This window comes from Zalophus californianus, chromosome 11 (assembly GCF_009762305.2).
Source record: "Zalophus californianus isolate mZalCal1 chromosome 11, mZalCal1.pri.v2, whole genome shotgun sequence".
Taxonomy (NCBI): Eukaryota; Metazoa; Chordata; class Mammalia; order Carnivora; family Otariidae; genus Zalophus; species Zalophus californianus.
In genome coordinates, this window is record NC_045605.1 from 8,467,918 (window position 1) to 8,493,315 (window position 25,398).

At 48.7% G+C, this 25,398-nt stretch overlaps 1 protein-coding gene across 2 annotated transcripts; it reads right to left on the reverse strand.

Moving 5' to 3' along the window:
• Positions 1 to 310: 310 nt before the first annotated feature.
• POU2AF1 (POU class 2 homeobox associating factor 1) lies at positions 311 to 24,962 on the reverse strand. Of its 2 annotated transcripts, none has more exons than XM_027580182.2 (5): positions 24,549 to 24,962; positions 6,287 to 6,417; positions 5,746 to 5,788; positions 5,399 to 5,664; positions 311 to 2,422 (listed from the first exon to the last, which is right to left on the reverse strand). In XM_027580182.2, exons 1-5 carry the CDS (start codon positions 24,562 to 24,564, stop codon positions 2,108 to 2,110), a joined length of 771 nt encoding a protein of 256 aa, XP_027435983.1. In that variant the 5' UTR covers positions 24,565 to 24,962; the 3' UTR covers positions 311 to 2,107. The 2 variants fall into 2 exon arrangements, with proteins under 2 accessions (XP_027435983.1, XP_027435984.1); XM_027580183.2 differs by lacking the exon at positions 24,549 to 24,962 and adding an exon at positions 7,378 to 11,724 and having other exon boundaries at positions 6,287 to 6,441.
• Between the last annotated feature and the right edge of the window lie 436 nt (positions 24,963 to 25,398).

The following is a 25,398-nucleotide window of genomic DNA, read 5'->3' on the forward strand; positions in this document are numbered from 1 at the left end:
TGGACACCGAGCATCATGAGACTTTACCCATGTAACATGAATAACACCAAGGGCAATAGGGTTAAAAGTCTGCCTTCATTGCCTCAGATCCCTGCTCTCCTGGAGACCCAGCCTCCTGGCCTCCTGTGTTCTGCCCCAGGAACTGGACAGCCGGCTCGAGGGGCCCGTTCCATCTTCCCTTGAAGTAGATCAAGTTGCAAAGTCAACAAGACTCGTGTAAGCTCCTGCCTGCACTCACCCTGCCTGACGTGGGACTGCAAGCTAAGAGGGATTAATTTGATAAGAAATAAAACACTCTGGCAAAGAAAAGTCTGAGTAAATCTTTATTAAAATGTTTCCATCTTAGCAGGAAAACCCAGGAAGAAATCTAGAGAGACTATTACAACCAAGACCTTTTACCTCAAGATAAGGAGAAAAAAAAGACTGTATAAATCTTAGCAAATACTTAAAGTACTTTATTTCTATGCTAGTTTTTGCCAATTTAAACCCCCTTATGGAGATTGCTTCTGCATAGTCTCAAACCCTCAAATAATAAGCTGAAAAATCTTGCATAGTGTTTTCTCTAGGAAACCAAACAGGCCTGAGACTTCCGCTCCTTTGTCTATTCACCGCCATGACCAACAAAGATGTAAATTTGGTATCGAAAATTTTAACCTTTAAAATCTAAATATTAAGTCTGAATAAAAACAATTCAAGGTATTCGTATTGGAATTTTAGGCAGATGCTAAGAAATGTGGGTCAAAATAATCCCGCAGCAGAAAAAAAATCCAATAAAAGGCAACTTTCTAGAGTTTTTACTTAAGATGGGAAAGAAAATGTGTCCACGAAGCTGTCATTTCTGAGAAAAGTTTATTCCTTGGCCATGGATTCTGCCAACTAATGTGTCTGCCTGACGCTGACAGTGGTATCAGCGGACAGACGTGCCAGTTCTGAAAGCACACAGCCGCGACAGCGGCTCTGCATCCCCAGCAACAAGTGTGCCCAAGCACCTGCAAATCTGAAGTTTCCCCAGCAAAACAATAAAAATCGAAATGAAACCTAGTGGTTCTTCCAGCTGAGGCTCTAGAAGCCCCCAGGAAGGACAGTGTTTAGGAAGGAGGCCTTGGCTCTACATTAACAGTGGCTTACGGAGGTTTTTAAGACACGCAAGAAGCACGTGAGGCAGCACTCAGCGAGGACACCATCACCCCTGGGCTTCGGTGGGTCTTGGTCCCTTACCCAGCAAGCACCCCTGAGGGTCTGCCCACGGGAGGAGGCAGTCAGGCAAATTAATCCTCCCGATTACAAGAGCCCAGCTTTCCTTGCAAGTATTCTCAAGGAGAGCAGCAAAACCACCCATTAAACCAATATTTTCCTTAAGTTTATTCTCCTTCTTAATAACCCAGTAATCTGGAGCTAAATGGGTCCTCAGCCCCTCCTTCTCTCAACCCAACCTTTCTTCCAACCCAACCCTACCCACCCCCTCATATACCCATACCTCGTTCCCCTCCCTCCTCTGTCCCTTGACCCAGCCCCTACCCACTCTGATGTTCCCTTTTCTCCCGGGACCACCCCCTCCCCCCCCACCGCCTCACTGAGCCCCAGGCCTTGAGACTCCGCTGCCTGAGACTAAATCTGGCCAGCGCTGAGAACAGCAAACAAAGGAGCAACTGTGGATACTGACAGCTCAAGGAGTCTGGCATTGGGTCTGCCCTTGGAGGTGCGGCAGGACACGGCATCCATCACTAAATGACAGAGGGTGGGGCAGGGCATCCAGGCCCGAAGCCGGCTCAGCCACACTGCTACTCCGGTGAGTGCTCGAGGCAGAAATCAAAGCCCCGGGGTCCTAGGCTTGCAACGCTGGCTTCAATATCATCACTAAGATCCCTACAATTCATTTTTCAAAAGGAAGAGAAATGGAAAAAGAAATGAGAAAGGATAGAAGGGAGGGAAGGAGAGGCAGGAAGGGAAAAGGAAGGAAGGAGGAGGGAAGTCTATCATTCTAGTCTGGGGTGCAAAGTGTAGTCGTAACATGGCTACTCCAAACAGATGTGAATCCTGTTCCCTGTTTTAAATCCTGTTTTAAATCCCAGTTTCAGGGAACAGGATTCTCAGGCGGGAGCGCACCCTAAAAGCCTTCCACAGAGAGCGTGTGGTTGAGTGCGTAGGCGTCACCATCCTCTTCTTCCAAAAGCAGCTTGTCGATGGTCAGGGAATTCATGGCTCTCCTGGGGTCTTCCATGTCCTGGAGGACGGGCTCGGGGATGGAGATGGGCAGCTGGACAAACTGGGGCCCGGGCAGGGCTGGGGCCGGAGGCTGGTACTGCAGGGTGGAGGTGGGCAGTGTGGATAGGGGCTGAGGCCACGGGAAGTAGGTGAGGGGCGCCTGGTGCTCCGGGCCCTCCAGCTGGGGCCCCACTGTGGGCGCAGCCGCACTTCTCGTCTGTGATGGGGAGGACACAGGACCAAGGGTTAGCAGCCCTGGGGGACCCACCTGTCCTTGCCCGTCCTTGTCCGTGGGGGAAGCTCTCCATCCCCCTTTCCTGCTGTCTCCCCTCAGGGGCTCTGTCTCCACCTGCTCAGAGTCTCCCCCAAGGGAGAAGCCACACAGACTTCAGCTGGGCCCCTGGCTTTACCCCCCACTAGCTACATGTCCTTGCTCATGGTACCTCCCCAAGCATCCATTTTCTCTCCTACAGAGAGAATTACAAACAGGACTGATGCCGTAGGGCCGAGCCTATTAGAGATGCTCTTTCCAGATTTTATTGAATATACATTCCATCCCAATTTCAGGTATATTAAAACGTGGGTGGGGGGAAATGTACATCTTAAAAATCAGTGAAAATACAGCATGCTAAACAAGCCTGTCCCGTGGTGTAGCGGCTGCATCCCCAGGCTGGCCACTGTCATGGCTAGACACGGAGACAGCCCTGGCTCCATACAGCAGCTCTAACATCCTGGGGTCCACCTGGGCCAACATAGCTCCACTCACCTCCCTCCCGCTCCGGGCCAGACCTGGACACTGGGAAGCACCGCTCCATCAGTAAACAGGGCTTTCCCTAGGGCTTCCAGCACCTCCCACGTTCTCATCCTCCGCCTCTGAGCTGGGCCCCCCATGGCTATCCCAGGGCCATTTTCTCAGGTGCCCTGCACACAATGCCTCTCCTCTGTGCAGCAACCACCCTACAGACCTGAGGTCAAGCCTGCACGAGAGGCAGGGCCTGGATCCCTACTATCTTCTACAGCTGAGGAAGCAGGTGCAGGAGGAGGAAGGACTCTGCATGAAATGATATGAGTGAGACCCAGACCTCCCCCTACTGCCCCTACTTCCCCCATCCTATTCCTGTCCGGTTGCCACTGTGTTTTGAGAGTAAACCGTTAGAGTCATTTCAGGACGAGCTTATTTCACTTTCCTGGGAATCTTGTGACAATGCCGATTTTGGTCCAGGAGGCCTGGGGGAGGGCTGGGACTTTGCACGTCCACTCAGATCCTTGGTGATGCCAGTGTGGCTGGTCCAGGGACCGTAGTTTGAGGGGCAAGGCTCTAGGGTGTTTTCCTATAGAATGCTAGAGCTGGAAAGGGTCTCCGAGGCCTTCCAGCCTCCCAACAAAGCCTTACTATTTCCAGTACCTCAAAAATGCACATGGAAATCCTCCTTTTTTGAGTCATAAACCCATGCAGGTCACCTGCAATGGCAGGTTTCTTGGCTCAGAGATGGAATTCCATCAACCCAGTGCTACAAAATGTCTTATCTCCTGCTCATCAGGAGCGCCCGCTGGTAGCTCAAACTAGCTTTGATGAGTTCATTTACAAAGCGGCAAAACAAATTATTTCTTAATAAATAGAGTTTGTTTGATACACAGAGCCTTTCAAAGTAGGAGGTGGGGCTAATGAAAGATAATGAAAGAAATCCTTGGGATTGGAATGACTGGGAACAGTTATATCTGCCACCTCCCGTCCCCACCCAAGGCCCCCGATATGGAAATGAGTTGCTTGGGAAAGGTGTTGAATTCACTCCTTCCTATCCACCATCATGTAGGCCCCACAACCCGTTCGCTGGGTAGCCTGGGGGGTGGGGCATGGGGTAGGAGGGCTTCTGGGGGCCCTTGCCTGGATGGTGATGAAAAGGCAGGTGCATCAGGATGACGCTGAGCCCTTGAGAGAAATGGTTGGGAGGCAGGGAACCAAAGCAATCCAACATCAATGTGGGCTCTGCAGCTACTCATGAGGCCCCAGCTCCCCTTCCCACAGTTTTCCCTGAACTGAAGCTGGATACGGCTCTACCCATAGGCCTCTTCTCCTCTGAACACTTGGGGGATTCCCATTCCTTTGCTCAAACAGGTACCACTCACATAAAACTATTTTTCTTGCTTTCTTCATTGCTTTCCCACCTGGCACTTGGAGGCAGCCATTGGCGAATGTTGCTGACCAACTTTAACCCATCATAATAACATTTATGGAGTGTTTTCTGCATGCCGAGGACGATGCTAAGTCCTCCACATGTATCATCCCAATTGATCCTGACATCAGCCCTCTTGTTAGTTAGTATTCCCAGTTCACAGATGAGGACACCAGGGCTCAGAGAAATTAAGTCACTCAGGCCGGGGTCTTCTAGCTCCTAAGTGAAGGGACAATGAATTGAACCCGGGCAATCTGATGCTAGAGGCAGCACTCAAAACATTACCCTGCAGGTGGGTCTGACTTCATCGACAATAGTTTTCTGTGGGGCACCTGGGTGGCTCAGTCAGTTGAGCGTCCGACGCTTGCTTTCAGCTCAGGTCATGATCTCAGGGTCGTGAGATCGAGCCCCACATTGGGCTCCGTGCTCAGTGGGGAGTCTGCTTGAGGACTCTCTCTCTCCCTCTCCCCTTCCCCCACTCACATGCTTGTGCGCTCTCTCTCTCTCTAAAAATAAATAAGTACATCTTTAAAAAAAAGAAAGGTAGTTTTCTGAAAAGTTGTGTCATCTGTTGCTTAGCCTTAAGATCATCTGGAAAGTCCCATTGTTAAGTGAACAATCACCCCCCAAGGTATCTGAATAGAAAGAAGACACTGACTCCGGTACAAGACCCCACATAGACCTCACCTGATAGCCCACTCACTGAAAATTTAAACTTCCAACCAAGACTTGCCTCTTTGGGGGCAGCAGGGGAGATTTAGGGCAGAGAGGCTGGAGAACATCCCAACCCTGAGGAGCCTGAGGTATGAGGAGGGAGGCCCTAAGCCTTCTTTGTGGAAGCTATTTTAGGTCCCTGGGAATAAGAGCAGGCCCAGGCCTCCCTGCAGGACAGGGTGGGCTTGACGACTCCATTATCCTGCAAGTCAGTAGCAGGAATGATCAGGGGTCAGGAAGTCAGCCCGCATTCCAAAGGGTGTCCTTGGCGTAGGTTGGTGCAGCCATGTGTTTGCGTGACATACCGTGACGTTAGTGATGAGCGGCTGGGAGGCGTAGGTCAGCACAGAGGAGGGCCCCACCACCGTGTAGCTCGGGCACATGGGCTGCACGTACATGTCCGCTGAGTAGGGGCAGCTGACGGCTTCGTGGGACACATACTCTGTGTAGGGTGTCCACGGGGCCAGGGGTTGGAGGGTGGCCGGGGCAGGCTGGGAGAGCCAGCCGGCACACAGGGCCCCCTCCTCCGTCACCGTGGAAGCAGAGACCTCCATGTCAAGGCAGGAAGGACCTGTGGGAAGAAGGAAAGTGCTGCAGGTGTCACCCCGATGGGGGACCTGAGGGGTGTCCCCAGGACTGTGGGAGCTCTTACCCACTGCGGTGTAGGTCGCCAGGGGCTGATGGGGCAGCACCACCTAGAGGGAGAGGGGAGACCAGGTCAGCTATCTCCAACAGGCCCTCTGCAAAGAACTTGCCCCGAGGGCCCCAGGGCAGGAGAGTAGAGGGGAGGGTCTTCCTTATGAGAGCAAAATACCCACCCCATGTCCCAACCCTCACCACCCATACTATGGGGAGATTCGCGTTTCCATTTCGCAAGAACCTTGCGCACTTCGGGAACCCGCAGGGTCCTCTTCCGGTGGGGAGCCCCCAGCTCACGCCGGGACGGTGGGGGTCATCTGCTCCCTCGGGCCGAGCCAGCCAGCCAGCCCGTCCCCCTCATCCTACCTCGGGCGTCACTGACGTTGCCGCCGGGGTCCGTTCTTCAGCAGCCACGCCATGGCGATGTGCCGCCTTCATGGCCTCGGGAGAGCATCCCATAGAGCAAGAAAGCGCTCCCACCCGGCCCCGTGGGACACCCTGCCGCACGCACACGCGCACGCATACACGCACACTGGCCGCGGTGGCCCCCTCACCGCCGTAGGTGTGACAGCCGCCCCGCTGCCGGCGTGGCCACGTTTCCTCCGGAGCAGTTCCTTCACGGGCTCCTTCACGCGGACCCCCTGGTACGGCCGGGGTGGGGCCGGGGCTTGTTCTGGAGCTGTGGCTGTGAAAAGCAACGTCACTGGTGCTCATCTCCCTCCCGGCCAAGCCTCCACCCCAGGGTGCCCGCTCACCTCAGCTGTGCCTGAACATGGGACTTCCTGGACAGTTTCCCCCAGTATCGCCCCTCCTCCTGCCCCAAACCTTCTATGGCTCCCTTCCATCCCATCGATTAAGGCCTGCAAACTTCATGTACAATGGAAAGTCCTGGGCTGTGTCAGCTCATCCCATTTTCTAACCACTTTGCACACTAAGTGCTACCTACACCCCAGCTCTGGCTGGGCATAAACCCCAACTTCTCTTCATGTTCCTTGCATGTTTTATGTCCTCCTCTTTACTTGAGATTTCCCATGGTCAGGATCCCTGCTCACAGTTCTCAGCCTCCTGACTTGTCCTGGCTCCAGACTTAGCACAACCCTCCTGGCCGCCCCCGGCTGCCCACAGAAGTGGCTTCCTCCTCCAGCCTGGTAGGCAGAGGGGTGTAGGTAGTGCTCAGCATAGGGGGCGGTAGAGGCCGGCATAAGAGCAAACACTCTGAGTCTGGATGGCACAGGCCTCGACATCTGCCCCTGCCACGTTCTAGCTGTGTGATCCGTGATCCTGCGCAAGTTACTAACCCTCTCTGTGCAATTTCTTATCAAAAGAATGTCACATAAGGAGTCGCTGGCCTAGTAAATGAGAAGCACAGTGGGTGCTTAGTATAAAATCAGGTACAGAGTAAGCATTTAATAAAATTGCAATCTGCTATATAATAATTAGTAATCCTTTGGTAGGATTGTAAATTTCTTATGCCCCTAACTAGATCATGAACTTGTCAGGGTGAGATATTATACCTCTTTCTCTAGACTTTCCCAGGTAGCATGTCCACAGCAAGCTCAGTAAGGTCTTTGCTGATTAATTGGTTGGATGATAATTTGAAACGTGCTGCCCTTTAGAATGTACCCAGACCTTTAGAATGGGCTGCAGTGAATGATTCCCAGGTTCTCTGTGGCCCCCCAGGAGAGAAGGTTCCCTGTGCCTTTTGTCATCAAAGCTGGGAAACCAAAGCACTGAGCTGGAACAGGGTACTTCCTGACCAGGGAGAGCAAGCCAGCAGCAGTCATGGCTGGGCAGTGACAGTCTGCCCACCCAGACGGCCCACAGCCTAGGCCCCTGGGTCTTTGGAGGGCAGGCCGGGGTCAGCCAAGAAGAGTGAGTACCACTGGCCCTGGGGACTCACACAGGGAGTCCATTATCATCCACCAAAAAGGGTCCCAGGGACCGGGCTCTGAATCAAAAGCCTGAAAGCCTGGGTATCTATTAAACCTGGAACCATAGTGCTACCCTGGCTGAACTTTGCTCAGTAAATACCCAGCTGATCAGAACCCATGCCTGACCCAGCACCAGACCTCCAGCCATGCCCAAGGCACACGCACAGCCTGGCCTGGAAGCCTAGCAGGCAGAGTGAGGCAGTAGGAAGAGGGAAAGGGAGCGTACAGAACCCTGGGGACACATGACGCCGAGAACCCCAGACTCAAATGCATCCAAGGGGGCTTCCTAACCTGGCCAAGTAGCAGAACTGACCAGGAAGAGATGCACAATGCAGATACCCAGACTTTCAGAGAGTTCTGATTCTGGGGGGTTGATGTGGGCCTAGGAATCTGTATTTTTAAAGTCTTTCAGATTCTGAAGCTCTGCTGGGGTTAGAACCACTGATAATTCATCCCTGATCTAACATAAGAATCTCCCTCTAACGTCCTAATAGGTTTATTATCTTCTTTTTAATTACCCCCGTCATAACAAGGGATCTCTATTGATATTCATTCATTCTTTCAAATATCCCGGGGCACTAAGAACACATTACTGAACAACACAGCTGTGGGCCCTGCCCCCATGCATCTTGCATCTAGCGGGAGAGACAGCAATGCAACAGTTAAAACATGTGAAATTGAGGCCAAAACCCGAGTGTGGAGCGGAGAGAGATCCAGCCCGGTGCCGGCGGCCGGGGACTGCCTGTGAGCAGGTATTCCTATAAGCAGCATTAACAGTGGACTTGAGAGCCAAAAATACCCGTATTCAAATCGGGGCTGTTGCTTACTGGTAGACAGGTCTCAGATGATTTTTTAACACCCTGGACCTCACTGATTCATGTCTCCCACAGTGGTTGTGAGGATTCAGTGCAGTAACACGCGGGATGCTCCCAAAGCCACGTCCACCTGCGTGGTCTTTGCCTTCCGGTCCCCCGCCCACTTCCGCCTTCCTCTGGGGAGCTACAGCGCCGGGAGGCTCTTCCTCCAACTTGACGGACCACATGGTAACAAGCACCAATTTCCCTTGCATTTGCCTTCTGATGAAACTCGCCATTCATAATCCATCTACGGCCTTCTCATCTACACAGTGAGGATCCTAAAGGTACATGCCGGGGAGGGTACACGCTTAACGCAGAGACTGCACCGAGCAAGCGTTAAAGAAACGCGAGCTAATATTATCATTCGTGTTAGTAGCCATACCCGCTTCCAGCCTCTGCAGACGGATAGCAGGTCCCCCGTAGAGTCTGAACAAACGTCCCATCCTTCCAGCTATTTCTTAATCCCCCTTGTAACCCTCCTTCTGGGTGCCTCACCCCTGCACAGATTCCATGTGCCACTTCCCCTCATGATCACTGAGGCCCAGCATTGGCCCCAGAGCACGGGTGGGCCCTGAAGGGGCAGACCTGCCCTCCCACACTCTGCTCACTCATGCTCAGTCATCCACAGCCACATCGGCTTTGTTCACACCCGTAGCACTCAAGCTATGCGTGTCTGCAATTGGGTTTCCAGCTATTCTGTGGCACAGAGTATAGCCTGAGGCATCATGCCCTGGGGAGAAACTCAGGGGACAGGGTTATTTGGGGGTCTGAGCACTGTGGTCACACCCGTCATTCAGCCGGGGGACAAGAAAGACTCATTCTCACAGGTAGGCATCTCAAGCCGCTCAAAGGCAGGTACGAGGCTAACCCCCTCCGTTTGCATGTGCACTTCTGCGGAAGGGCCCACAGGACTCCCGAGCCCACTCCCTCCCAGGAAGTGGACACATCGAACACTTGGCTGCTAAGGGGCCAGCTGGGCATTTCCAGGATCTTGTCAAGTGGTGGCTTCCTGCCTCCTGTTGTTTTCGAATCAATGAACAAAGCAGGCTTGGGGGAGGTGCTGTGAGCAGAGGGTATCAGCTTCTGAAGTCTGGACTTCCTTCAAACCCACAGTGTCAACAGGTGTGCCCAGCACAGCGACCATAAGGAGAGCAGTTTCTAAGTCCCCACCTCTTCCTCTTGCAGTCACAAAACTCCCCCAGCTCTCAAGGATCTCCTGCATACCCAGCTATGAGTCCAAACCAGCTGCCAGGGAATCCTGCAACTGACTACAAGTGTGCAGGCATGAGCGGGGGTGCTTCCCACAGTGTCTTGGCAAAGTGGCCATGACCCATCGGAATCAGAAGCCTCGGGACAATTCCCAAAGGAGCCCGATGGCCAAGTGTGTGTGCAAAGCCAAAACTTGCAGTCGGTGCCTTTCACCCTGACCTTTGGGAAGCAACAATAAATGTTTCTAATTCTACAGTAAACACTGTACTCCTTACTGCCGCCAGCATGAGAAACGAGCCCGCAGATACAAATTTGGGATAAGAAAAGAACTTGGTCTGAAATCATGATTGCTTTGCTTTGGGGCTTCTGGATCCCCGAACTGAGCTAGCTTTAAGACAACTAAACTAGAATACTTAAAAGAAAAATTTTAAGAGTCTTAAAATAATTTCTTAAAATAATAATAAGAGACAAAGAAAATAAAACAGAAGGTCAAAATGATAATACATAAGCAGAGAGGATGAAAGGGCAGTGTCCCAGAGTAGAGTTGACCAGAGATTTTAACAGCCCCCCTCATCAAATTGCAGCTCCAGGTAGCATGTCCTCAAAGCCTGAAGCTTCCTCACCATGTATCCCGTGGTTTGAAGGCCCATTAAGTCTCTTGGGAGCATCCAAGTGTCTGCCACTGAGAAGAGTCTTCTCACCTAAACATGAGCCTCACTAGGAATCTCCTTTTACAGGGTGAGAAGTTCAGCCCCGTTACCTTCCCACCACTGGAAGTCAGTCACCAGTGGAGTTTGGCGGCGGGGGGGAACACAAAAAACTCATTTACAGAAAAACCTATAAATTTGGCCCCAGTGAGGGCTTCCCTTTTCCAAAATGAGCGACGAAAAAATCTGAAAGTATAAAAAGTCAGCAGAAGACATTTCAGTTCCCCCTGCCACACACCCAGACATGCTCCACATCACAAAAATAAGAGTCCTACAGCTGTTGTTCTTCTGGAGAGCACAGACCATGACAGACCAAGCCAACTGGTCACTTCAGGCGTGCTCCGGCTGCCTGGGCATGTTTGCACCGAGCTGAGGGAACGTATGGATTCTACTGATTTAAATAAACATGGCCCTCCAGTTCCTTGAAGAAGGTATAATAAATATCACCAAGCACATATGCAAAATTGTCAGCACTTGTTTATTTAATGACCCCATGCAAACCACATTCACACCACAGTGTGGAAGCTACTTGGCTAAGGAGGTAGGTCCCTCCTAATGGCTCCTCAAGGAGCCGACATCCAAGCATTTATCACATTTAACTTCTCCAGGCAGCTTTCAGAGAGCCTCTTCAGATGGGTGTTACCTAGAACAGCCTCCAAGATCCTCTTGAAAGAAGAGTCTTCTCCCAGCCACTGTCCTGTTGCAGATTTCCCATGAGCCGCCAGGGCCCAGCAGTAAATTGAACACCAGTTAGGATTGCTGCTCTAAAGGCTAGTTGGGATTCAGGGTACGCCTCCAGTTCTCTCATCAGGGAACCAGGAAGAGGCACCCATCCCACCCATCTTGACAATCTAGCTCACTGAAAGTGCTTTCTGTTTATAACTGACTGGTTGAGCTCGAGCCTGTAGCCACACAAGGCCATTTTGAAAGACAAAACCTTCCTAGCCCAGAAGGATACATGACACACTATTGATCCCTCCAAGTAACCACAGTAAATATTATTCTCTTTTGCTGCTGAAACTTCAGTATTATTTTTTTAAAAAAAATCCATTCTAAGGAGAAAAACAAATAATTTTCTCTTTACTTGTAGCAAAACCAAAAACAAATAATTGAACAATAGGAATGCAAGCCTAGGGCTAACAAACTTGTCCTAGCTTCTAACTGAAAACAAAGTCATAAAATTTCCTGACACTTTTCACTTTATTTTTTTTAATTTAATTTAATTTTATTATGTTATGTTAGTCACCATACAGTACATCAATAGTTTTTGATGTGGTGATCCATGATTCATTGTTTTTGTATGACACCCAGTGCTCCATGCACTACGTGCCCTCCTTAATACCCATCAGCGGGCTAACGCGTCCCCCCACCCCCCTCCCCTCTAGAACCCTCAGTTTGTTTCTCAGAGTCCATCGTCTCTCATGGTTCGTCTCCCTCCGATTTCCCCCCCTTCCTTTTTCCCTTCCTTCTCCTAATGTCCTCCCTGCTATTCCTCATGTTCCACAGATAAGTGAAACCATATGATAATTGACTTTCTCTGCTTGACTTTAATGTAAAGAAGTTTGTGTTCTCGGCCCAAGGTAGTTGAGGGCACCTGGGAAAGTTTAGCTCAGGTCGGCTAAAGGATTATCCACATCCTTAATTGAAACACTAATGTGAATGTTCGTCGTCTGTTGAAGGTCTGAGTCAAAGTTTTCAAATTTGTTCTTTCCATTCATGGACAATGGCTGATTTTTTTCCAAACAGGAAGAAAGAACTTGGGCTTTGGCCAAAGATTGGACTTGACACGCTAGAGAAAGACTCTCCCGCCCAATTTACACTAGATTGCAGTTTACTTTTTTTTTTTTTTTTAATGGAAGCCAACAAAGAGATTTCCTGTGCATGTAAATGCGGGCTTTCCATTCACTAATGTTTGAACTGAAAGGGCTCTGCAGCCAGCAAGTATCACCACGTCACTCATATATTCTAGCAATCTGGATAACACCCAGGGCAGAGTGGAAAAAGACAGATTGACAAAAGAATGCCTTTAAATGTGTTCAGAAGAATGGGGCCTGGGTGACTCAGTCAGTTAAGTGTCTGACTCTTGGTTTTAGCTCAGGTCATGATCTCATGAGTCCTGAGATCAAGCCCCTGGACATCTCTGTGCTCAGCGGGAAGTCTGCTTGAAGATTCTCTCCCTCTGCCCCTCCCCCCACTTGTGTGCACACAACTGCGCACTCTCTCTCTCTCTCTCTCTCTCAAATAAATAAATCTTAAAAAAAAAATAAAGGTGTTCAGAAGATATGAGAAAGTGGAACCTCAACTGAATTACAATCTGATGTTGCTTGTAAGGCTGCTGGGGCAGCCGAAAGGGAGTAAGCCGTGGCGTCTTGGTATGTGGAGTGGGATGTCTCCATTGGGAGACCTCCAAGATGGCAGGTGATCCCAGACTCTCTGGTCTGATCACAGAAGGGAAGGGAAAAGTAGTGACATTTCCCTTCTTTGTCCCCGTTCTGAGACGTATATTCCTATCAGCCCCACAGAGCTCGGTGATCAAACATCATTTGATCAATCATCATTTGATTAAAACCATCAAGTCATCTACCATGATCCCAAAGGGTCACTGGGAAAGGATAGAGAAGAGCCACAGCCCTGGGGGGGCCAAAAGGACCTAGAGGGAACAACCTGAGAAAGAAGAGCCAGGGAGGATCCTAAAGTACATCTGGGGTGGCCACAGAGACTTGTTCAATCTTAGAGCCCCAGAGCCCCAGAGCAAAGGGGTCCAGGAGCCAAGTGATCCCTGTTTAAGGGAAGCCCCAGCCTGTCTGGCATGGACACGCAGGGTGATGGCACACTCCTCTCAGATTGTTAGGCTTAGGCAGAGAGCCAGTTTACTCGTAGCCCACTCTCATCCACCAAGTTCCTGCCTGAGGTGTTCCCACTTCACAGCCTCAGGATTACCTGTATTATCCCAAAAGTTCTGGATGTCCCCTCCATGACTTTGAGTGAGGTCAGCCAAAAGGCCACTAGTGCCAGAGCCTTCAGACGGTCTTCATGGGCACTGCTGCCGAGACAACCTGCCCCCGGGGGCTCTCCGGGCATTCCACACCGGGTGTCCGTCCTCCCTCCAAACCTCCTGCAGAGCAAGCGGAGTGCACAAGGCTCTCGGATTCCTCTCTCTACTCCCAGAGACAGTGTCAGTGTTCTGCCTCTTCTTCGTGAAGACTCAGGCATGGTGAATAGATGCATGCATGACAAATGTCCCTGTGTTTCCTAGTCATGACCTTAACCCCCAGGAACTCAGAAATCACCACGCTCACCTTTGCACAATTTCTGTGACTCACACAGCCCTGAGGCCTCACCACAACTTCTGAAATAGGCAGGGGAGGTCTTCACCCTCCTTTCCACTGATGGGGAACACGATGCCCAGAGAGGTTAAGTGGCTTGCCCAAGTCCACACTTGTAAATAGATGTGTCATCAGTTAAAGCCAAGACCTCTGATTCCAAGCTCAGTCCATTTCTGCCTCACCGCCTGCGTGCCCCCTGCCTGGGCAAGTCCACTTATTTCTCTGGGTAACCCCAGAGGTCAGTCACCAAATGTCCCTTGCCCCATTCTGACCCTCATTCCTCATGTCAGAGTCTGGGCTTGGACCACCCTGATCCAGTCTCCCTTGACGGCCAGTTTCCCCAAGAAATAGAATTTCCCATCCGAGAGAGGAAAAAGAAGTCCATGAGAAGGTTACCAGCAGTCTGCTCACATGAGTGACGAGAACTGAGAGACCTGAACAATTCCCCGCAAAGTTTTATTTTTGGTATTTTCGACTGAAATGACAGTGGATAGGTCCACCTGAGAAACCAGCTGCATCTGCCTGTCTCTTACAGAAACTGGGGTCACCAGAGCAGAAAGGGCTCCCATCTGAGATACAGTGAGTCCCAGATTAGGGGACAAGACTAGGAGAGCCCTGACAGAGCATGCCCTGAACAAATACATGCTAAGCAGAGTAAACCAGGTCCCTGCCATCAGGGAGCTCACCATCTCATCAAATGGGGTAGACGTTAATTAAATAAATGCATCAGCAGACCTAGAATCACAAACTGTGACAGGGCTGCATCTGCCTCATGGCTGAAGTGTCCTGGCTGGTTGGGCTTGTTTCCACCTCCACTTGATTCAGTAGGACTTCCATGAGCAGCAAGCAGGGGTCCCCAGTCTGTAGGGGCTACATAAAGAGGAGAGGGCAAGAGGCTTTGTTGTCCTGCCTCTGATGCAGGGAGTCTGGTCTGGGGTGAGGCTCAGCCCACACCATGAATGTAAGTCTTGCCCAACACATACAAAGTAGTCCCGGATGTTCAGGATTCATCCCCAGCCTAGGGACCCTAGATGAAATCCAAAGATGTTTCACCAGCTGGTCCTATCCTATCTTGGCCGATTAGCCCACTAGGAACTAGGAACTCCAATTCCAAGATGGAAATCGGCTGGCTCCAGAGGTTCTATACTGTCTCATGTCTAACTTCCTGAGATTCATATTTGTAGGAGCTTTTGAGTCAGGCTACAACTGCTCTCGGTGAAGTAAGAACCCACCTCCGTCTAAGGGTGGACTTATTTTAACTGGGAAGGGAAGAAGCATCTAATGGAACCCTAAAATCCTTGGCATTGAAAAGTGGTAAGATGTTTGGGACTCAAGAGGATCTAGTTTGGAAAGCCTACTACATAGCTTATCACTATGTGACCCTTGGCAAATCACTTAACATATATGTGCCTCAGTTTCCCTATTTGCTAAATGAGAGTAATGATATCTATCTCATGGGATTATCATGAGGATTATATGAAATTAACACAGTTAAGCACCTAGTACATAACAGGTGTTCAACAAACTGCTGTTTCTCCTATGATCTTAGCCTATCACTCATCAGAGAAGTAGCTAGCCCTGGTGTTGTGATCCTAACTTGCCCTTGTCCTGCTACATCCTGATACTGAATGTCTCTATCCTCAACACACCCAGAGCCTTCTGCTGCCAGCAAGGCCTGTCTCAACCTGCCTTCTTTATGGTCTTAGAAGTCATCCCTCAGGTACCTGGGCAGGTGTCCCCAAGCAGTGGGACAGCCATGTTTGGGAGAGAGGGGGCCCATGATGCTGCAGAGAGACTAGTCAAAGACCTCACTTGCAAACAGAACAAGCTTGGACAGGAGACTTCAAAATCCTAGCACTGACCTCTTATAAAGATATCACGAGCTGAGCAGAAGGACTTCTTTCTTCAGAAGCCAGCAGAGGAGTAGGTTTGTGGCAGATTTAAATTTTTTAAAGGACAACTCCAGGAAGGAGCACCTTAGAGATTTTTGAGAGACAGACGGAGTAAGATGGCATGCGTTTGTCCCTGACCTCAGATGTAGCCCCTCAAGGAACTTTTATGCATCTCCCAAAGGACAGGGACAGAGCCATAACTGAGGCCATAGTCATGGTACTTCTCCAAAGGCCTAGAAACCTAAGAGCACGTTTCCCATATGGGATGGAAACATGGCAATATACACGGGAAAGCTCTTTGACGGTCAGGAAGGGAAGTTTTATTGTCTATTAGAGCAAGGCAGAATTCTAGCAGACATATTGGGCATTGCCTTTGCTTTATCGAGAGTAGCCGGGATCAGAATGGGGAAAGAGAGGAACTACACTAAGAGCACAGGACCATATTGGGGGTGAGCCAACCCAAGGTGCCCACCCAAATTCTATAGCAAGTTAGCACCAGAGTGAGGAGACTGAGCAGAGGAGTCAGAATATCTTTTCTTATTAGATTAAGACTCAGAGCCTGAATCTTAGTCTGATCAAGAACAGGAAAAACCTATGGTTAGGCAGCTGGAGGAGAAAAAGTGCAATTGTTTGTTCCTTGATTTAAGCAATATCTAGTTTGGGATTTTCCATACCAAAGAGATTCTTGTTAAAGGAATCCACTTTTCCTGAGACCAATTCCTTGGAGGAAGGACCCTTCAGACCCAGCGCCAGCTATACATTTGGGGTCAGATCTAAGTGCTCCAGCCCCAAGGCTTGTGGTGACCTGGGACATAGACTATGTGAGTGAAGTCAGCCCTCATAACTGATTCATGATGTGAGATATAAACGCCAATCAAGATGAGCTTTTTTTGCGAAGTCTCTGGTGTACTAACCAATGGTCTCAGGATGTGGGGGCATTTCCTTGTGAAGGACCCTGAAGAATTTGTTAGAATAGCAAGCCTGGGAAAGGAGTCACCAGGTCAGTCTTAGAAGAACATACCTCCTTCTTTGTTCACAAGATACCGACATAGACTGAAAACATGACCTTCACAGCTTCAAAGCTTCATGGAGCCCAATACAACATGCTTCACAGTGACTCACTTTGCTCTAAGAGTGTGGTCTTTACCCCAGAAGCGTTTAAAACTAAGGACCTGTGACCAGGTATCAGGGATCTGGCTGAAGGAGTAGAGGATTGGTCCAGGTCACAGTTGTCAAGCTATCATCTAGAAACCCTGGAATACAGTGGAGGCAACTGTAGTTGCCAATAAAGGGAAGGAAGCAGGGGAGTCTGGGTGTGAATGAGCAATCAGAGCTTCAATATCCCCCCAGAACTGCTCCATCTTTATTTTTTTATTGGAGTTCTACAGTAGGTTTGGTTTGAAGAAAGACATTTGTGTCAAAAAAATGTTGTAAACACCAGCCTAGACGTGCCTGGATTTTCTTCCCAATGGTCATATGTTATGTCCTAATATGCCTCTTCATCTCCCAAGATCTAAGCAAGAAGTCTAATTATCATTTATTCTTGGGGATCTATATCCAATGCTATATGCTTCAGGATACCTTCCCTGATTCCATCTTCCCCTCCCTCCTGCTGAAGATAATGTATGTCACTGCTTGATTTCTCTACTAAGAATAATTCCATTATTGGGTGGATGCACTCATGCATGGGACAACAAAGGGATGATTGATTTTCCTTCTATGCCTTTCTTTCCTGAATCAGTGTTGCCTTCATCCAGCATTAAAACTTCCTCCTGCTTTCAACTCTCTTTCCTCTTTTTTTTTTTTTTTCCTCTCTTTTCTATTTCCCCAGCATTTTGCAGTCCTGGGAAGTGATAACAATCTCTGTACACTTCCTATCTTCCAGTTAAATTTATGAGTCTTTCTAAAGGGTTAAAAAGTAATTCAGCTTTTCTTAAGTGTGGTCAAGTCCTTTTTGGTCCCAACACCTGGTCTGAGAATGACTCTGGTTTATAATTCTTTGGCTGCCTGCTCTTTCCAGAAAGTGACACTAATGAAACCATTAAAACCAAGAAAGGCAGCACATTGCTGTTTCAGTTTTCAGTATCATTTGTGCTATTTCTTCAAAATTCAAGGGTCAGTCTCCTAACAGCTAGATTATAAACACTTCAGTCCAATCTTGTGAATTAAAAGAAAACAAACACAGTTTTTCAGTCACTATGAGCCTGCTGCCTTATGAGGCGTGGTAGAAAATGGTGGCCCAAGTTCCAAGTTTGGCCACAGAATGGCCATCTTAGCCATCAGCCTTAGCCCTGATCACTAACCCCACCACAAATTACAAGACTGGAAATGTGCGCCCTGCTGTTTCACAAGAAATGCAGAACTCAGAGGCCACACAAATCACCATCTATAATTAGCCGCATAAGTTTTATTCTCAGAGGTAGAGTGAGAGACAGCGGGAAAATAAGAATAGTAACTAATATTTATTATTGAGCGTTGACTTAATGCAAAGCACAGTAGTAAACACCTACCACAGCCCCATGAAGCAAAGAAGTCAGAACTGTGGTCCCGTTATATACTTTAGGAAGTGGTAGCAGAGTGAGGCAGAGGGCTTGTCGGGACTGTGCAACCAGTGAGGCATAAATCTAGGATTCAAACTCAGATCTGCCTGCCCCAGAGGCGAAGCTTTAAGCCGCTAATGGCATAGAAAGAACAGAGACGTCGCTCTCTAATTCCAAATAAACCCCTACTCTCTGTATGTTGCTTTCCACACCACACCACACATGTGCACACACATGCACACACGCATGAAGGAGTAGCCTGACTCTTCCAAAGTCTGGACAGTTCAAAATGAAGGAAAAGCCAGGGAGGCAGAAGCCTTGGGTCCCACCTCAGGCGGCCCCACAGGGCTCTTTATTCGTGCTGCCCAGATAACAGATGGGCTGAGTTTTGGGGGGAAGATTCTAGGTCGCTCTCTCCCCTTTGAGCCCTCCCATTGCAGCTGAAAAATCTGCAGAGCCCCGTGGAGGAGGTATAGACGCAAAGACCTTATTCCTTGCAGTAAGTTAAGATGAAACACGCATCAAACTGAGTTTGTGAAGTAGGCACAGGAATCCGCCAGCTGGCCACTTCATTTTTGCCATTGAGTTTCCACTGCTTTACCTGACGTGGAAGGCCTGTGCCTTCACCCAGAGCACCCTCCCACGCCCTGGGGGTGAGCCAAGGCCCTCGGCGGAGACACGGGACAGCTTTGTAAGACAATATTCAGGCTGACTTACTAACCTAATCTTCAAGCTTCAGTCTTCCCATCTATGAAATGCAGCTAAAACACAGAACCTACCTCCTGGAGTTTCTATGAGGATTAAATGAGAGAATCCATCAAAAGTGTGGCAAAGACTGGCAGCTGCCGCACCCCCATCAGCCCTCTCCTTTCTTACTCACAAGCCCCACGTTAGGGGGGGTGTCAATGTGCCTGCTAGATAACGACACAATCCTCCCTTGCAGATCAGAGCGGCCATTAGATGTCAGCAGTAGCGGTGAGGGCAGCAGGGAGGCATGATCTTGTTGCCTTTCTTTTCTCTTCTTCTTCCTTGTCCAAAACACAGATGTGGTGGCTGGAGCTAAAGTGGCAGCTATGAGACAATTTGGAGGACAGAAGCCACATGCCAAGGACAGCCGACCAGAAAGACAGAAGTAGCGGGAGCCGTTGCTGGCCCTGCAGGCTCTGTGGACAGTCCTGCTCGGCTTACGGCGGACTTTGGTGTGAGAGAATGTACACCACCGTCTTACTTAAATCCATCTTGTTTCAGGTCTCTTCACTAGCAACCGAATGCAATTAAACTGATGGAACAGATCTGTTGGTACACTGCAGGGAGCCAAGTAAGTACCCATGCCCCAGAGCTGGGACGTGGATGGGTTGGGCGCACAGGTGAAAACGTCCAAGGGTATATTAGAAGCCCTTCCCTGCAACATCTAGGTCAGTAGTTCTCACCTTGGCTGCACATTTGAATTGCCTGGGAAGATTTGAAGATCTAATGCCCGGGGCACTTTAATGAGAACCTCTGGGTTGGGACCTGGGCATCAGTATTTTTTAAATTTCCCAGAGCATTCCAACCTGTCGCCCAGGTTGAAAAGCACTGCTCTGTGCAGATGGAGGAATGCCTTCTGTTAAACATTTGTGTTTGAAACATGGATTTATTTTGTATGGGCCCTCATGAAAGCTCAGCAATTATAGCTGGAAAAGAACTTGGGTCAAGTTCAATCTCCCTGCCTCTTAGTCACGTAAAGGCAATTCCTTTACATGGTTTTACAGCTGGAACGCTGAAACCCAGAGTGGTTAGGTGGCTTGCCTAAGGCCCCGTACCTAATAACCTGTACATTGGAAAGTAAACTCCATGTTTCCTGCCTGCAAGAACAATGCTTTGTCCATAGCATCACACAACTGGGACAAGAAGATTCCAGAAAAGCCCTCTCCACCCCCAGCAGGCCCACTCTAATCAAGCAATTGTTCAACAAAAATGAGAAAACTAGAACATCAATAAGTATTTCATAACCGTGAAACTTCTGTTGATAATCGATCAGCCAACTTTGGTTTGGTTGGATCAAAGTCAGAAATTGGTGGACATCTTTGTTAGTAGGAAAATAAACTTCTTTAGAAAGAAGTCAGAGGGGGGGAAAGAACCTACTACCTTTATTTTGTAATGGGAAGGTTTAAAAGCAAAAATTTACGGAACTTCTAAGTAAATTAAATGTCCAGATTTTTAGCTAATAAGTGTAGACAACCTTGGTTCTTTTTTGTTCCTCACAACAGAATGGATTTGCAGATGTGAACTGGAAGAGAGATTTCCAAACCTCTGACTTGGGAACTTTCTGGGTATGGAGAAAAACAAAGTTGGCATTTTTCTTTAGTAAATATAGGGAGAAGGAAGTGAAGTGTTCACCTTAAAAATTATTGCTCTTTCACCAACTAATCTGTGTGCTTGGTGATGTTTGTCCCTTATTTCACTTCCTTCTGAGCTTGTGAATTTGTGTCGTCTTTTAGATCCGACTTGTCCTTATCAACAAGAACCACTGAATCAATACATAAACTTGGTGAGAAGTAAAGGTGCTTGTTAAGTGGACAAAGGTTGTAACACACAATAGAAATGTTAGAGGTACTCCACAGACCTAAATTACTTCTTGGTGTAAATTTGCCTGAGTTTCCGCAAGAGATGGGGTTTTAAACAGGATAGGGTCATTACAGGTTTTCCTTATGTTGAAACGAATTTTTGGCTTCCCTACAAAAATTGGCTATTTAGTAGAACCCTGGAGTAAATCCAGAGTTCTACGTTAATGAGAATTTTGAGACCCTAATTTATCTGTCTGGGAACCTCTGCTTCACTGAAGCTGTCTGGAAGCAAAGGTACATACATCCATGTCATAATCGTTTAACAGTAACTATTTCTTGTTGCTATCGGGCCTCACTGCACTCCAGGGCCGTGTCTACGGGACATCAAGATAAGCAGCCAATTCAAAGAAAATCAGTCAGCCTGTTTTCCCTTACACAAATAACAACAATAAAAAGCAGTTGTGTGATTCATTCATTTTCTAACAAATGGTGTTGAGTTTATTGTACATAGTTTCAGAGCTGTTAAGGAAGAAGTCAGTCAAATCAAATTCGGCTTTATGCAAATCATTTAATCAATTGACTGCAAGTTTTATCTCCCACTGGTGTTGGCATTGTGTGACCCCAGGATGCAGCGAAACCTAAGGAAATGAGCATGTAAACTATGACCCAAATCATTTAGCCCAGAGGTCGGCGAGCTTTTTCTATAACGGACCAGATAATAAATATTTTAGGCTTTGTAGGCCATATATATAGTCTCTATGGCACCTACTCAACACTTCCGTTGTAGCAAAAACAGCCCCAGGCAATATGTGAACAAAGAGATACGGCCACGTTCCAAAAAAATTTTATTTGCAAAAACTGGTGATGGGGCCGATTTGGCACTCAGACCGTGGTCTGCAGACCCCTGATTTAGACCCTTGGAAAACCATTTGAAAGATCCTATCACTCAAGAATATTTTGATCGTGCCTTTTTAACTATTCTGATCAAAGTGTTTGGAAAAAGATAGACAGGAAGGAATTTAGCAGAACCCTGATCCCTCCAGATGGGCACAGGGGAGGTGCCCCAGGAGGGAAGGTGCTCCCTCACCACTTTCCAGAGACTTGATGACACTACCCACATTCCCTACTTTCACTCCGACTAAAACCTCATAAGGCAGGCATTAAAACCCCCATTTTGCAGATTTTTCAGAATCTGCGAAGGTTGAACTATTAAGCTGCAGAGCCAGCTTTCCAACCCAGACCTGTCTCACTCCATCACTCCTGCTGTTTCTACTGCACTGTGACCAGTTGGCCTGAACAAGGAAGGGCCTCTCGTTGGAATGGCTGTGAATTCACATCCACGCGGTGCCTGCAGGACCAAGTCCAGAACCCAGGAGGAGAATGTGCCGGCGGAGTAACTTCCTTATCTAACCGGCCAGTCAAGCAAAGCTCAGAACCGTGCACGGGGCTCGCAGATTTCCACTTCTGTGTGCTAGCAGGTCTGAGCTGATCCGAACCAAAGTCAGTGTTCACATTTGGTCCCCAAACAGGGATCCTGGGCCAGGTAGGGAGGAGACAGCATTTACAAAGTGGATGTTTTCTTAACCCTTTCCAGAACGCGAGAGTACAGTCATTTCAAATCATGGCCCGAGGGTGTTTTCTGAAAAAAGAAAGTGCCTTTTCAGCACTCTTGGTGTCTGATTTCAAACTCTGCCCTTCCATCAGGTGATTCTAAGTGGGCTGATGATGCTGCCCTGTTTTTACTGGTTCCCCACAAGGTATAGGCACCTAGGTCCCCTCAGTGCCCCTGGACAAGGGTTTTATTTGGATCCTGGGTTAAGGGGTTGGGTCTAGTTCCCCAGGGCCTTTCCTAATTTCCTTTAAGGTGCCAAAGGACAATTAAAAAGAATTTTGACTGTGTGCATCTGATCATGTACAACCATTCACCCCAGTTATTCCACAGACAAGCTTACAATGTGGTCTCCCTAAGGATGGAGTTTCGTTGGACCCGACTGACGTCCAGCGTGTGAGCAGGAAACATGCCTGCAGCATCTCCTCTGAAAAAAAACTGCTCATCTCTTAAGAGGAATTAAGGAAGGAAGAATGTAGTGCATAACGAAGAGTGGGGAATATGGTAGCTCATGAAGGCAAGAAAGCAACCCATATCTCAGACACTGAAGCAAAACCAAAGCAACAAACACCCTTTTGGCAGCATCTCAGCTTACCAAGGTAAGGGTAGCTCTGAGGAATGGGTATTATGTTTACCCCATTTTACCTATGAGAAACCTAAAGATGTTTAAAAAATTAAAAATAAAAAGGAAAGTGACTTGCTCTGAATAGGTAGGAACCAAGGCAAAAGTCCCTCAAGAGCTCACATAAAACCCACCAATTCAAATCTAAGCGTGAGGGCTTATGGACACTCAGCAGCATCCAGTAAAAGACATGAGTGCCCACCTGCCTTCAGCCACACAGCTCTCCCTGGGGCTGGGTTCTATTCCTCTATCCTTTGGGTAGCCATGCGCACCACACATATTAGCATATCTCTAATTATCTTGGAAGGATTCCATAGCTCTCAAGCCCAGATTAAAGTTCATCTCTTTTTATTAAAAAAAAAAAAATTGCATCTTGCCAGTATCAAACAATGAGACTTCACAATCGGAGAAATTTTGAAATCGCTCCTCCGAATTATATATTAACAAGCTTAATTCCAGAGAATTTACACAAGAAATAAAGGAAACAATGAGTTGGTGATAAAGTGGCTGCAAGTTATGTTTTAATCAGTGGAAGTGTATTTTCTGAACCCTAAGGCCTCCAAGAGAATATCTTTTTGTAAAATAAACAAACACTCCCCAATTTATCTTTTTCTGTAAATCTAGATTCTCTTATATTAAGTTTGCTTGAAGCAAGGTGTACATAAATTCATTAAAAGGCATTTTAAAGACCTGGGCACCTTTGAAAAGGCAGAGCAATTTTTTTGGTAATATTTCTTTCTTGAGGAAGTCCGGAACCGAGCCCCCTAGAAAGGTTCAACTCCCATGAGGCAGTTGAGTTGACTTTGTTATTTCAAGAAAGGAATATTGTAGACACTCTCTGTATGATTTCAATTATTAATAACATGAGTCTCTGTTTGATCCCACATAATGGAAAATAAAGTTCACAGTTGTTCCATCCAACCCCAGGGATAAACATGAAGGTTAAAGAGAAACACGCTGCCCCCTTGCACGGGGACACACGGCACACCAGCCTTGCCACAGAGCGCGGAGAAGAATGACAAGAGGCAGGGCAGTGGAGCAAGCGAAGACTTGCCTGACAAAGCCAAGCCACACGGTCCTGGGGCACTCACAGAAACAAATCATGCCTTCAGCAGAAACCTAAGTAACTCAGAGAGAAACAGGCCGGAGGAATGGAACCACAAGCTCAAGAGCAGCTGTTTATGAAAAATAAAGCCAGTCATGTAAAGGACTCCACGGCTTTCCCCTCTCGGCCCCAAACCAATGTCACATTTGGCTTTTCATTGTGTGAATCATGAACTGGCCTTTCCTCGCTATGGTGATTCATGCCGCCCAGCGGAGACACGATGAGCCGTCCCACCTTGGAACACTAGTTCGTTCGCCTCCAGCCTGGAAACTTAGCATCACCTCTGACAGGTTGGTTTCTCCACCGGGCTCCGTCGCCCACCTCGCCCCTGCGCTCCCCTCCTGGCTGGGGACCCAGAGCCCGCTGCCTCCAGCATGACCACATCCTCTCCGAGAAGTCCCAGGCCCACTGGTGAGCTCCCAGTGCCTACCTGTGCTGACATGGCTCTGACAGCCACGGTCAAACCACTTACGTTTTTGCCAGAGCATGGCCTGTGACAGGATGTTGCCTTTTCTCTTTGAAGCAGACAGTTTGGCTTCTTGAATGTGAGACCTGGGTGTGCTTTCCTCCAGTGTAGCCACTGCTTGCTCAGAGGATGTTTCCTCAGCTTTTTAAAGGCCCGAGTTCCCGCTGCGCGGGGGCACCGCGTCATCACATCCTCCCACCTCAGGCACGGGTGCACTTTTTCTTCAGCAGGGCTGCCTGTCACCCCACTGTGTGCGCCCTCAGAGGCCCCCCAGCTACAGACTGCTTGACTCACGGAGCCAGCCAGCAGGATCTGAACGACAGCACAGCACAGAAGGCCGTGGTCATCCAGACGCGGCCCCAAGAGTGCAGAGTGATGCGTGTGTGAGGGTGAACACGTCTGTGGACGTGAGCTGTGTGAGCATGCGTGTCAAGTCTTGAACCCCTCCACACCCATGATGAGCCCAAAAGACCCCTGGACAACTCTGGGTTTGCTGTGGTGCCCCTTCGGGCTTCTAAACCACAGGCATGTCAGCAGGACTCAGTCCGCCATGGGCCCTGCTCGACGGGAAATGCAATTCCCAGGGGTCACTGGTTCTCAACACAGGAGGAAACACCTGTAGTCTCTTCAAGCCTCACTAAACAACCTCTTCATTCTTTTAATACTGCTTTTCTGTTTATTCCATTTTGAAACACAATAGCCCCTCCCTTGCCCCTCAGCCACTGCCAAAATGGCGAGGCTTAATCATGCTTAAATATGGGGGACACTGGTTCCAGTGGTCCATATGCCCACGGAGAAAGAGGCCAACTCACTCAGGGAAGAGAGGAGTAGACACCCATGCTCTTCAACGATACAA